This window comes from Gopherus flavomarginatus, chromosome 3 (assembly GCF_025201925.1).
Source record: "Gopherus flavomarginatus isolate rGopFla2 chromosome 3, rGopFla2.mat.asm, whole genome shotgun sequence".
Lineage (NCBI taxonomy): Eukaryota > Metazoa > Chordata > Testudines > Testudinidae > Gopherus > Gopherus flavomarginatus.
Window position 1 is genome coordinate 31137074 of NC_066619.1, and position 14055 is coordinate 31151128.

Consider the following 14055-nt stretch of genomic DNA (forward strand, 5'->3'; position numbering starts at 1 on the left):
GAAGTAGGAAAACCCCACACATGAGTAAGGGAAAGCAGTGAAGAATTAATGATCAACTAATTTTTTTTCCCGCACCTGCTGCAGTTCGCATCCAGGACAACATTTTCAATTCTCTGAACCATTTCATCCATATCAGTCTTTCCTTTTTCTTTCCATGCATCTTCCAAAACTGACCCGGTCAACTAAAGAAAAGAAAGAAAAAAAGCATATTTTATTAATACAAAAAGCATGTAAGTACACTACATAAAATCTTAAAAAGCAAAGTTACAGTTCATGGAATTCTGTGACAAGCGTAGACGCATTCTTTGACTACCCTAAAGGAAAAGCTAACCTTGATTTTCTAGAGGTCTTTGATTTCATAACATTACAGACCGTATAAGTTGATGAATTCTCATTAAATTGAGTTGGCAGTTCATCAAACAGCTGGCCTTTGGTTTCTGGAAGTTTCCACTCGTTAATGCTGCTTAGAAGTTGAATGAACAGCCCTATTGCCATTTATGTTATCTTCAGGACTTTACAACTAACCACAATTTGAAAATAACTCTTCAATAAACTCACAAGGCTTTAAAGCATTCACATAAGGTTCACTCTTTAAACGTGTGCACACAACCTGAAGGTATTTTTCAAGTAACAAGGACTTTTCTATTTTACTATTTTTATGATAATTATTTCCCTTCAAAAGAGGGATATATCACTGGGTTTGCCCAAAAACCCACATATCACTGGGAAATAAGGAGCTCTTCCTAAAGTACTTAGTGTAGGCATTACCTCATAGGCCTTGCAATTAGGCCAAAATACCATGAGAAAGATAAACTTCAATGTTATCTCAAAATTAAATTCTGCAATAAATGTAATATTTAGATTTATAACAAAAAGCTAAACAAACTGGTACTAAATTCCCAAATTCCATATTTAAAAAACAAAAGGCTTTTTCACAATATCTGAAATTAAAGAGAAAAAGAACACAGTTTGTATGCAAGGTTAGAACTTCCATGAATCACAAAAGACCAATATGGCTACAGATATGACAGAAGAAAGCAGTATGATTAGCCCTTACCTGAAATTTTGACTTTTGACTCATTTGAAATTCTATCCCTGAAAGATTTCAACCCTTATTACTAAAATGTAATACATCTATTTTTTCCTATAGAACTTCTGATTGATGCATTTTATGGCAATTGCTAATGTTGGTCTATCATGTATAAAGCTAGACTAAACAAACAGACTTCAATTCCAACCAGATTGATCTGGCCCTTCTTCACTCTCGGGAATCTAAATTGAGTACAATGCACCTTACTGTTGACAGCATAAAAAAAAATATCAAGGCCATCTTGACTGCTCTGTGCAGGGATTAACAATATCTTGGCACTCTCAAGCTATGGTTACACTCAAAACTTCAAAGCGCTGCCGCGGGAGAGCTGCCGCAGCAGCGCTTTGAAGTGCAAGTGTGGTCACAGCGCCAGTGCTGGCAGAGAGCTCTCAGTGCTGCAAGTACTCCACCTCCTCATGGGGATTAGCTTGCAGCCCTGGGAGCCGCGCTCCCAGCGCTGCGGCACTGTTTACACTGGCGCTTTACAGCGCTGTATCTTGCAGCGCTCGGGGGGTGTTTTTTTTCACACCCCTGAGCGAGAAAGTTGCAGCGCTGTAAAGCGCCAGTGTAGCCAAGGCCTCAGAAGAGCCAGGATTTGCCTGTAGTCCTTGTCAAAATTTCCCCTGCCTCCACTATTGTGTACTGCACACTAGCTGGTTGATGACCTACAGTCTCAGAGTTGCTATATTTCACTGGTGCTATATATTGTTAAACTGTTTTGGGATCCTTTGAGATTATAGTTACTATATACAAAGTAAAATATTTTTAAAGTTACAGTGCTATATTTTCTGTAGTTAGAAAATGCCACTTAATTGTTGCCAAGTTAAATCCCATATAATACCCAATTAACAAAAGATAGCAACATTTCTTTTAATATAGAACGATTCTGCTGGTACCACCGTTTTAGATGAATGATTTTGAAATGCATGTTTGTCCTGATGACTTCAAAAAACAAACAAAAAAAATATCAAGTCTACTGTATTTTGTTAAGCCAACTACAATCAAATATTTGATTAGTAGTTTTAACTTGTAACTGAGGGCAGATATCCATGGTTACTGGAAGCCAGAGAGTTATTTGTATTACCTTAATGGAAAAGGCCATTCATATATTTCTACACAGACTTCATAAACTACTCAGGATCTTTCATCAGGTGTAGTAAATATTCAACCACAAATCTATGTAAAACAGATTAAATGCTGTTTGAAAGACACAATGAAGTGTGAAATGCAAAAAGAAGCTATATAAGTCTTATGTAGCTTGCCTATATAAGACTTGCCTATACTCCCTCACTTACTTTTTGAAAATAAGCTCAACTCCGCCCCCAAATCTTGATGCTGCAGACATAAACAAACCTTCATAAAAGAGCTCCACATTTTTAATTTATATTAGTTCTAATGTAGATATTTTAAGAAATTCCAAGCTTGGACATTTAAATGAAGATTTAAAAGCCTAGATTTAGTACCTAAAGAAAATGACTTTTCAGAGCGCTGAGCATCTGCAGCACCCAGTCAGCTCATAAATAAGCCATAGGGAGCCCAGCACTTGTGAATATCAGGCTGCTTAATTAAATGCTTAAATATGATTTCAGAAACCTAAACTTAAATAAAATTCAAATTTGGATATGTATGTGAAGTAGAGGCTGTTTTTGGCTTATTTCTAGCTGTAAAAACCCTAGATGATATCATAGAAGCAGTTCTCAGAACAACATCATGATCTCCTGTTCTCCAACACCAATTATACTTGTGATGTTACAACCATTGCTGTAACTAGACATCATCCCAAGAGAAAAGTGAATTTTTCTTAAATTGCAATAGTTAAAGATGAACTACTTAGATTCTCAATGAATTGCAGAAGTTATGTGCAGACTCAAACAATGCAAATGAATTTTACATTTTAAAACAACCAACCAACCAAAAAAACACAACCACCCCCCAACTAATTGCTCCTTTACTTATCTGCCAAAACTTCCAACTGTTCTATGCAGTGTTGTTGTAGCCATGTCAGTCTCAGGATATGAGAGATAGACAGGTGGGTGAGAATATATTTTATTGGACCAACTTCTGTTGATTAGAGAGACAAGCTTTTGAGCTTACAAAGAGCTCTTCATGTTTGGGAAACTTACGCAAGGTCTACACTACACACCTTATTTTGGCATAACTATGTTGCCCAGGGGTGGGAAAAATCCAGTGCTATCTTGGCAGGAGAGGGCTTCTCATGGAGGTGGTGTTATTAAGCCAATGGGAGAGCTCTCTTCTGTCTGCTTAGAGTGTCTACACTGACGCTGCATCGACCTAACTACATTGACATAAGCACTATGCCTCTCGTAAAGGTGGAGTTAAGTTGGTGTAGTGGGCAAGTTACATGGGAGGGAGCTACATTTCAGTATAGGCGCTTACAGAGTTAGGTCAAAATAAGCTGCCTTACATCTAATTAACTCTGTAGTATAGATCAGTAGTCATAGCCAAATACAAGATGGAACAGATTTAGCATAAGTACTTAAGACATTTTTAAAAAGGACCATTCAAGGCGAAGTGGCCTGCTAACACCCCTCCAGACATAGGGTAGGAAGGGAAGCAGGAGGGAGAAACAGCAACTGGGCAGGGGGAGAGAGTGTTAGCAGGCTATAGATTGTTGTAATAAGCCATAAATCCAGTGTTTCTATTTAGTTCATGATTTTAGTGTATAGTAAAGTTTTGAATGTAAGCTCCTAGTCTCATCTTTTGAAAGTGTTGTGGGTTGTAGGTCTCCTTTGAAGAGGATGACAGGTAGGAGCTTAAATTCATAACTTTGCTAGACACCAAAAATCATGGACTGAATAGAGACACTGGATTTATGGCTTATTACAACAATCGATAACCCATTACCAACCACCCAGCTGCTTTCTTCCTCCCCAGGACTGAAGGGGGTATGAATGGGCCATTCTACCTTGAATATTCCCTTCAAATGTGTTAACTACTTATGCTAAACAATCTGTTTAATCTTGTATTTAACTGTGAGGCTAACTTTGAGACTTTGTCTACAGCAGCGGTTCTCAACCTTTTTGGGCTCAGGACCCATTTGTAAATGTTCATGTCCTGTCATGAAGCACTAAATCAGAGGTTGGCAAACTACGGTCCAAGGGCCACATCCAGCCTGCGGGACCCTCCTACCCGGCCCCTGAACTTTTGGCCTGGGAGGCTAGCCCCAGCCCCTCCGTGCTGTTCCCCCTCCCCTGCAGCCTCAGCTCACTGTGCCACCAGTGCAATGCTCTGGGTGGCAGGGCTGTGAGCTCCTACCAGGCAGTGCAGTTGCAGAGCCATGGCCTGACCCAGTGCTCTGTGCTGCGCGGTGGAGGGGCTGACTGCTGCCTGTCCTGGTGCTCTGGGCAGAGTGGCTGTGGCGCCACCAGCCACCATGCTTCAGGTAGCATGCTAAGGGGGCACAGAGCGGGGGGGGTTGGATAGAGGGCAGGGGAGTTTGGGAGGGGGTGGTGTCAGGGGCGGGGGTGTGGGTAGGGGTCAGGGCAGTCAGAGGCCAGGCAGCAGGGGGGTTGAATGGTAGCAGGATCCTGGGGGCAGTCAGGAAAGTGATCGGGTGGTGAGGGGCACTCAGGAGAATGGGTTCTGGGGGTGGTCAGGGGACAGGGAGTGGGGGTGTGTGTGGATGAGGCAGGGGTTCTGTTGGGGCTATCAGGGAACAGGGGGAGGCTGGATGGGGCAGGAGTCCCAGGGGCACCATCAGGGGGCGAGAATCAGGAGGGTTGGGATGGGGGCAGGAGCTGGCCCAAGCCTGGCTGTTTGGTGAGGCACAGCCTCCCCTAACCAAGCCCTCAATAAAATTTCAGAAACGCAATGTGGTGGTAGAGGCCCTAGGGTGGTTTCAGCTGAATCCTGCTCTGCACTCACCCAACAGCGATTACTCCTGCAGCTCTTGTGCTGTGCTGCTGGCTGGGCTTGGCACTCTGCTCCGGCATTGCAACACCACTCCAGTTTGGCCCTGCCTCCTTGACTGGACCAAATTTGTGTGAGTGGAGTTGTGACCAGGCTCATTGGGTTGCAGTGCCACTCAAATTTGGCATACCCAGACTTCCGTCGTCATGATAACTAGGCCAAACCTGAGGGGTTCTGGGACCCCACAGGTTGCAGTGCCTGTAATAGGTAGACAAGCCCAGCCATCCCTTTGGGACAGGAGCTGCCATGCAACCTTTTGAAACATTCTGGAGACCCAATGTTGGGTCCCGATCCATGGGTTAAAAACCTGGTCTACACTATCAACTTATGTCAGTATAGCTACATCACTCAGAAAAAATCCACCCCCCTAAGCAATGAAGTTATACCAACCTAACCCCCACTGCAGACAGCACTAAACTGACAGGAGGGCTTCTCCCTTCGACATAGCTACTGCCTCTCGGGATACCCGCATGGATGGGAGAAAGGAGTAAGCAATGTCTTCACTAAGTGGTGCAGCTGTGCTGCAGCAGCGCTGTTCATGTAAACAAGCCCTGAGTAAGTTTTCCAGAACCCAAGAAGAGTTCTGTGTGCAAAGGAGCAAATGCTTTTCAAATGTTTTGAAACACCAACATATCTGCATTTGTTATGGCTACACATAAAAAATTGTATTATAGATAATCTGCAGTTTACCAGCAGAAACTATAGCAACTGCCATATTGCATTCCTTGCAGTCAATGTTTTCTCTCGTTATCTCAGAGAGAACTATCAAAAAATATAGCAATCACTTTAAGGAGCTATTTTAACATGAAAATATGAAAGCAATAATAATGAACTAGCAATTTTCTTTAATATAACTTGGTGTTAATCGATCTCAGAGAACTTATATTTTCATATAAGAAGGCAGTGTTGGTCAAGTACTTACTTTCATACAGCAGGGCAATCTGGTTATATTATGACAAAACCTGCAACATTTCATGAACATTTAAGTTTACAAAAAGTAGCAGTTTCTTTTAAAAGTATATTGTAAGAAAACACTGAATACTGAACTCTTCCTACCTTCAGTAACTTTACTGCACAAATCAAATTGTTGTCCACAGGATTAGAAAAAAGCGCGTTCAGTAATTCCCGAAGGCCAGTCTGCAGAATCTCTGCTCGCATTACTTGTCCTTTCGTTCCCTTAATCTACAAATGACCAAAAACCATGTCTGAACACTTAAAATATAGATTCAAATTATTTCTAAAGTTTGCTATAAAGGTTTCCCCTCTTCAATTCTGTACAGGTCGATATGATAGTTGGACTTGACTGGTGGACGAATATGAAAAAGTTTTTATTAAACTCCGAATAAAAATAAATAAAATCTAAAGTAGCTTTTCTATAAAATTTGACATACAGCATACTTACTGGATAGTATTGCATAACGACTGTATTAGCACTTGTTTGGGAGGACCTACACAAATGCTTGTGTGACTTCCTCATTCATGAGTGACAAAGGTCATCCCAAGCTCTTGAGAATAAAAACCCTTTCTACTATACCATTGTGCACCCTGTCTCCCCTCCAGCTCACATTTGGAAAGTTCTCTTTGTAATCAGAAGTTCTAGAAACTGTTTTTTAAAATAAAGGTTAGATTCTGCAAGAGCTGATGGCTGTCACCTGGGAAAAGTCAAACTGCCATCAGCAAATGGCTTGTTTGAGGTCTAGTTATAAACAAATTAATGTGCAATACATACATTTCTTTTGTGATTAGGTTCCCCAAAACGGCAAAGCACATACTTAACTTATTGGAACATTCAATTAAATTGAAACATGCACCAAATTTAAAAGCCAGTGAAAGGAAATATATACTTTCTAAAAATCTCATCACACATTTACCTGTGAAACTCACCATGGTAAGATTTTATATATGGAAAATGAACTGGCATGCTTCAAGGCATAAGCCAAGTTCTAACTGATAAGAGTTAGGAAGGAACTTCCCCTATCAGCTGGTTCTTGGATTTGAGTACAGTAATATATATTGTGGTGGTTTCACCAGGCAAAACTCTCATTTCAAAACAAAGAGAGGAGACACCTCATGTTGACTGGTCTGCCCTAGCTTAAGACAGACAGACAGCATCCACATCAAATACTGACTTTAAGAAAGCTGCTCTTATAATTTAGTAGAAGCATTTTTAGTGTCTAAAACGGCTTGTTCTTGTGTTGTTTTCTGAGACTCTGATGATAATGAATCAGTTTTGAAGTTCCTAGATGGTTAAAGGTTCAATGACATAAAAGATTAATATAATTTGATCTTCTATTTTAATGTGTTTTTTAAAAAAAGAAATTTTTAATGAGTAATAAAAAAGGGCCATGATACAGAACTTTTCTTACCTCCAGGTTAAGATAAAGTTCAGCTAAGAACAGCACAAAAGTATGAAATCTTTTTCGAGTAGCCTCATCACCTTTTGCTGCTTGATCTCTGTTTTCATACTCCGTTCGACACCTACAAAAACATCTTCAGAATCAAACTATTGTTACCGCTAGAAATTCTAGTGTTCATAAGAGATAGCATGTTAAACAGTTAAAATGCTGTGAACTACTAAACTGGATAGAAAATCTCTCAAGGACATTGAATACAGGACATCAATAAAAAAGGGACTAATTCATGAAGGAATGTATAAACTTCATACAGACAAAATGAATTTTTTTCTTTTATATTAACTAAAGTTGTATGATTTAAAAAAAAAAAAAAAAGGCAAAGTGTTTTCTAGTCCTGAAAGAATGGAAGCAGACAGCAGAATGGAACAGAATACATTATTTTTTTAAAATTATATCACTGAGATATCAGAGGGGTAGCCGTGTTTGTTGCTCTTTACAGATCCAGACTAAGAGAGTCCTGTGGCACCTTATAGACAACAGAAGTACTGGAACATAAGCTTTTGTGGGTGAATACCCACTTTGTCAGATACATGCTGAAGTGGGTATTCACCCATAGAAGCTTATGCTCCAATATGTCTGTTGTCTATAAGGTGCCACAGGACTCTTAGTCTGGATCTGTAACGAGCAACAAACACGGCTACCCCTCTGATATCTCAGTGATATAATTTTAAAAAGTTAATGTATTCTGTTCCATTCTGCTGTCTGCTTCCATTCTTTCAGGACTAGAAAACACTCTGCCTTTTATATATTATTTCCCTACATTGTCTCTATACAAGTTAAATATTGTTAAGTTGGTCCAAGAAGATGCAACTTACACACAGTAAGAAGTTGAATAGGGATACTTTAAATCATAGTTTCTCATATCCTCCTGTTAGTGGCTTCGTGTGCAACACCACAGACTATTTTACACCACTTATAAACGTGTATCACACATATAACCTTAGCCCATCAGTTATAAAATGATTGATATGTATAGTTTAATTGTAAATCAAAAGGTGATGGCGAACTAAAGTTGAATGGAAATACAGAACAAAAGATGAAAGGGAATAGAGGTAGTTTTGTATAGAACTCTAAGTACCCGTACCAAACAAGGTCTTTGGAAATGTGCATACCAGTACACAGCAACAGAGAATCTCATGGACCAATCCTTTCCATTATCAAACACTGTCAGTGATAATTTGATGGAACGGAAAAGGGACTTGGCTGTGAACTGAGGAGTATGGTTGATTTAGGATTATGTTTGGATAGAAGAACATGCAAGTTAAGGTTGGCATAAATATTAATGTTATTTCCTGGATTTTCAGTGTCAACATTGATAAGAAAACCACATGAGCAACCTTAACTAGTGTTTTCTAGATGGACTAACAAGGCAAATTTTCCTGAAACACATTTGTGTCTCTAAGCACAGTTCTAGAGAGCTGAGCATGATTGTGGTTTAACTGATTGATTTGGGGACTGGGAACCATAAACTTTTAATCTGAAATACTGAAGCGGATTTGCTATATTGGTCTTGGGCAAGTCTTATTCTCCCTGCTTCTTTCAAGCGTAAGCTTCTATAGCTTTTCTTCCAAAGTGCTATCTGTGATGCTGGCAGATGAGGTGCCAGCTCATGCCAAGGCCCCTAAGCCTCACTGAACACAGACAAATGCATTGCTGGAAACCAATCTGGCTCACCTGTGTGTTACTATTGTTAAAATAGATATTAGAGTTTTAAGAATGTATTTAGACTTTATGAAATGCTTGTATGATGCTGCATGTATTAATCTTACTAATATTATCCGCATTATCAGGTGATATGTAAGTGTTTGCTCTGCAACTATAAAAAGTTTGCTAAGATTGTAAACCCCACAGCCAGGAGAGAAGCATTATCAAGTGCGATGTACTAGTTTACCGCAAGAGACACATCTCCTCCCCCAACAAAAGAAGGCCCATAGACACCAGACAAACCATTATGGAACATCAGTGGACAAAATATTTCGTTGATTGCTTCCCTCACACCTATTAGGACAACAGGGGACTGGACTAGATGACCTCTTGAGGTCCCTTCCAGTCCTACGATTTTATGATTGTAGGTGCACAAGCCCTCATCCCACAGAAGACTGAATGGGAATACAAATCCATGTTAAGGAGAAATCTCATCACTATGCTGCTTGGAATTGGAAGAGGGCAACAGTTCTAAGCATAAGCCAGGGATCCCCAAGTCACTTAGTTTGGTTAGCCCTAAAAGGCTTCTAGTGCTTGCATATATAGCAGCTACTATCACATTTTTGGAACGTAAGACTGTAATTCGTGTGTGTTTATGGTTATCTGCTTTAACCCTTGTAAACAACATTTCTTTTTCCTAATTAATAGATCTTTAGTTAGTTTATTACAGAATTGGCTACAAGCATTGTCTTTGGTGAGAGATCTAAGGCATAACTGACCTCTGGAAAGTGACCGGCCCTTTAGGATTTGGAGTAACCAGAATATCATCGTGACTTTGGTGGAAGGGATCGTCTATTACAAAGGCAGGCTTGCATGGGAGACAAGATAAACTGGAGTGCCCCAGGGGACTGTCTGTTATAGTGCTTGTCAAGTTCACATTTGTTACTTGATTGGAGAACTCTAATACAAAAACATTATGGCTGCAGATTAATTGCAGCTAACTTATGCAATTAACAAAAAAATTAATCGTGATTAATTGCACTGTTAAACAATAGAATACACATTGAAATTTCTCTATATTTTCAAATATATTGGATTTAAATTACAAAACAAAGTGTACAGTACTTTAAATTATTCTTATTACAAATATTCTCACTGTAAAATGATAAAATAGTATTTTTCAATTCACTTCATACAAGTACTGTAGTGCAATCTCTTTATAGTGAAAGTAACTTACAAATGTAGATTTTTTGATACATAACTGCACTCAAAAACAAAAAAAACAAACAAAGTAAAACTTTAGAGTCTACAAGTCTACTTAGTCCTACTTCTTGTTAAGCCAATTGCTAGGATCAGCAAGTTTGTTCACATTTATGGGAGATACTGTTGCCTGCTTCTTATTTACAATGGCACCAAAAAGTGAGAAGAGGCATTCACATGGCACTTTTGTAGCTGGAGTTGCAAGGTTTTTACAAATGTTTAGCATAGATGGCACGTATGCCCTTTCATGCTTCAGCCACCATTCCAGAGGACATGCTTCCATGCTGCTAATGCTCATTAAAAAAATTAAATGTGTAAATTAAATTTGTGACTCAACTCCTTGGGGGGAGAACTATATGTTTCCTGTTCTGTTTTACCTGCATTCTGCATATATTTCATGTTATAGCAATCTCAAAGGATGACCCAGCACGTTTAAGAACACTTTCACAGCAGATTTGACAAAATGCAAAGAAGGTATGAATGCGAGATTTCTAAAAACAGCTACGGCACTCGTCCCAAGCTTTAAGAATCTTTAGTGCTAACCAAAATCTGAGAGGGATGAGGTATGGAGCATGCTTTCAGATGTCTTTAAAAAAAGCAACACTCCGATGAGGAAATACAGAATCCAAACCACCAAAAAAGAAAATCAACCTTCTGCTGGTGGCATCTGACTCAGATGAGAGAAAATGAACATGTGTCGGTCCGCTCTCCTTTGGACTGTCATCAAGCAGAACCCATCATCAGCATGGACGCATGTCCTCTGGAATGGTGGTTGAAGCATGAAGGGACATATGAATCTTTAGTATATCTGGTACATAAATATCTTGTGACACTGGCTACAACAGTGCCATGTGAACACCTGTTCTCAATTTCACATGAGATTGTAAACAAAAAGCAGGCAGCATTATGTCTTGCAAATTGTAAACAAACTTTTCTGAGCAATTGGCTGAATAATAAGTAGGATTGAGTGTACTCGTAGGCTCTATTGTTTTGCTTTGACTGCAGTTATGTAATTAAAAAATCTACATTAGTAAGTTACACTTTCACAATAAAGAGATTGCACTACAGTACTTGTATGAGGTGAACTGAAAAATACTATTTCTTTTAATGTTTTTACAGTGAAAATATTTGTAATAGAAATATAAAGCGAGCACTGTACACTTTATATGTGTTGTAATTTAAATATATTTGAAAATGTAGAACATCTGAAAATATTTAAATAAATTATATTCTATTATTGTTTAACAATGCAATTAATTACAATTATTTTTTTTAATCGCTTGACAGTCTTACAAAACATACAACCAGTTTGAGGCTTGTGCCTTGGTTTGTGGCAATCTGCCCTAAGGTTGGCACTCATGTCTGTGAGCATCTTCAGAAAGCTTGACACCATCATTTCAAAAACTGTATTCCACACACAAAGCCATGGAACTTGAGTTCTAACAACAACTTGAAAATTTGGACTAAGAGTAGAAGAATCATGAGATTGCACCCTGAGACAGGAAAGCACAAGAGACCCAACCCCAAAAGGGGACAGAGCTAGCCGTGTAACTGTAATAAATATATTAAATAAATATTGTGTAGCATTTCGAAAACCATTAACTCATATGAGTGTAACCAAGAGTTATCCCCAATTTCATTTGTTACAAAATAAAACAGAAGCAAACAAATGAACAGAAGAACTAGAAGGGAGGTTGAACAAGCCCTTAATTTGTTCTCTGAGAAAATAATTTGCTTTAAATAGCAACTGAACTTTCCATCTCTATTTCAAATAATTTGTGCAATATACTTAGTTTCACAGAGTTGTGGTCAACCTTGCCTTTCCAGCAGGGAAATAACTTTATTCTAATCAGTATTTTATCTGACAAGAAGTTATTGACAACTAGCAAAACAAAAAGTAAAAATGTAAGGTGTAAGTTTTTAACAGTGAAGGTAATTAACTATTGGGACAATTTACCAGAGGTCACAGAGGACTTTCCATGATTGACAATACTGATTTGTAAATACAAGTTTTATACTTAAATATTATACTCAGATAATAAATAATATTAATAATCTAGAATTATGATGCTCACATATTCAGGGAAAGAAGGAAATAAATATTCAACAACATGGTAAGACCCTGCTCCAATAAAATATTTTATTAATCATGAAACAGAGTAGATCCTTTGGAGAGTTCCTAGAAATCCACAGTAGTCAAAAGTTATTTAAAAGAAAAAACATCTATTCAATGTGTAGTATCTTTCCTGGGAGATCAAAGGGTTAGAAATTCAGACTCTTAAGAGGGGAAAAGAATTAGTGCCTCTTATTGCCCAGCAGCAGATTTCTCCTGATTCACTGATGTGATGATAGCTAAATACATGATAATCAGCATTGAGGCTAGAAATCTACTGATTTCAGGAGAGTATAAGAAAGATTTAAGAGGAAAGAACAAATCTTTACAGCTCTGTCAATGACCGAAAGGACCCTTGGGAAAAGGAAGAATAAATTTCTTTTAAAGACTAAATCTTATGAAGAAAAACTGTAAATTTAAGTATACGTTTCAAGAGCACTAATCTGTCAAGCCTTTTGCCACACAGACTAATAAAAAGTGGTCCCAATAATTAGAGGCCCAGAATACCGCCCTTTCAAAATAGGATTACCTCAACAGGACTCTTGATTCAAAATAAAATGCCATGCCAAAAGAACTCTGAAGAGAGAATCCTATTCTTTTATACCGCACTTCTAATCTATCTCAGTCTCATGTGTGTATTTCTAATCAGAAGACAAACTTGAGAACAAAAAAGTGAAATATCAAAATCCTAAAAATGGTTTTAAACACAAACAATTCAGGGAATTTAAGAACTGTTGGTGGCAGAAGCAGAGCATATTGACATGCAAGAGAAATTCAGGAGCAATATGATATAGACACACTGCAGAGATATGTCACGCTTGAATTTCAAGGGGAAGGTGCAAGTTACTACACTGAGAAAGTACATTTTCCTTTTCAAACAAGAGACAAATACAGGACACTTTAGAAGTTATGAAAAATTGGAAAAAGACTGAGGGATACCACACTGATTTTTGGAGGAACTAGTTTGCAGGCAGCTTTATTAGTAATTTATTAATTCACAAATTCATCAAAAATGAGGGCCTTGGTCTTGAATACGTAGCTTTCATTTAAAATCTCAGTCTAAACTCTGCTTTATATTAAATATGTATTTTGACTCCTTTGAACTAAGTTCAGGGGTAAAGACAAAAAGAGGAAAACAAGTCATTTTTAAGCATACTAGTTTTTCCTCGTCATAAAAATATAGGTGGATACTGACCTCTGAAGTAACAATTGCCGGAAGTTTCCACTTTGTGGATTAATGGTTAGATGATGAGATAGATAATTACACAGCCGTGCTCCCATGTAGGAAAAATTGGGGACAGATGTGGCCTTTCAAAATAAATTCAGAAAATAAATTATTATTCACAATAAATGAAAATTAGCTCATTAGGAAATCAAGATATCTTTCAGTAAAAGCACTTGATCAACACCAATGGATTTCTAAAAAGCTGACTATATCACTGAGTAGCAGACTAAGCAAAAAAAGAGAACTGTTATTTGTAACATGCTTAATTTCAGCAAGGGATTTCTCAGAGTCTAATGGCAATTCAATATTAAACAAGCTTTCCCACACCCTGAAGTCCTGACTTTGGAAAAATGCCAACACCCTCAAGCATGATGGCACT

The 14055-nt window shown here is 38.3% G+C and overlaps 1 protein-coding gene across 3 annotated transcripts in view; it reads right to left on the minus strand.

The window, feature by feature from the left end:
* Positions 1-14055, minus strand: part of PAIP1 (poly(A) binding protein interacting protein 1) — a 37726-nt gene that overhangs the window by 9982 nt on the left and 13689 nt on the right. Inside the window, exons 4-7 of one of the 3 annotated variants that reach the window (XM_050947039.1) lie at positions 13647-13759; positions 7387-7510; positions 6077-6202; positions 76-182 (exon numbers count right to left, since the gene is read on the minus strand). In XM_050947039.1, coding sequence (XP_050802996.1) covers positions 76-182; positions 6077-6202; positions 7387-7510; positions 13647-13759 — 470 coding nt within the window. The remainder of the gene's footprint in view (positions 1-75; positions 183-6076; positions 6203-7386; positions 7511-13646; positions 13760-14055) is intronic. The other 2 variants (XM_050947040.1, XM_050947041.1) reach the window with 2 other exon arrangements.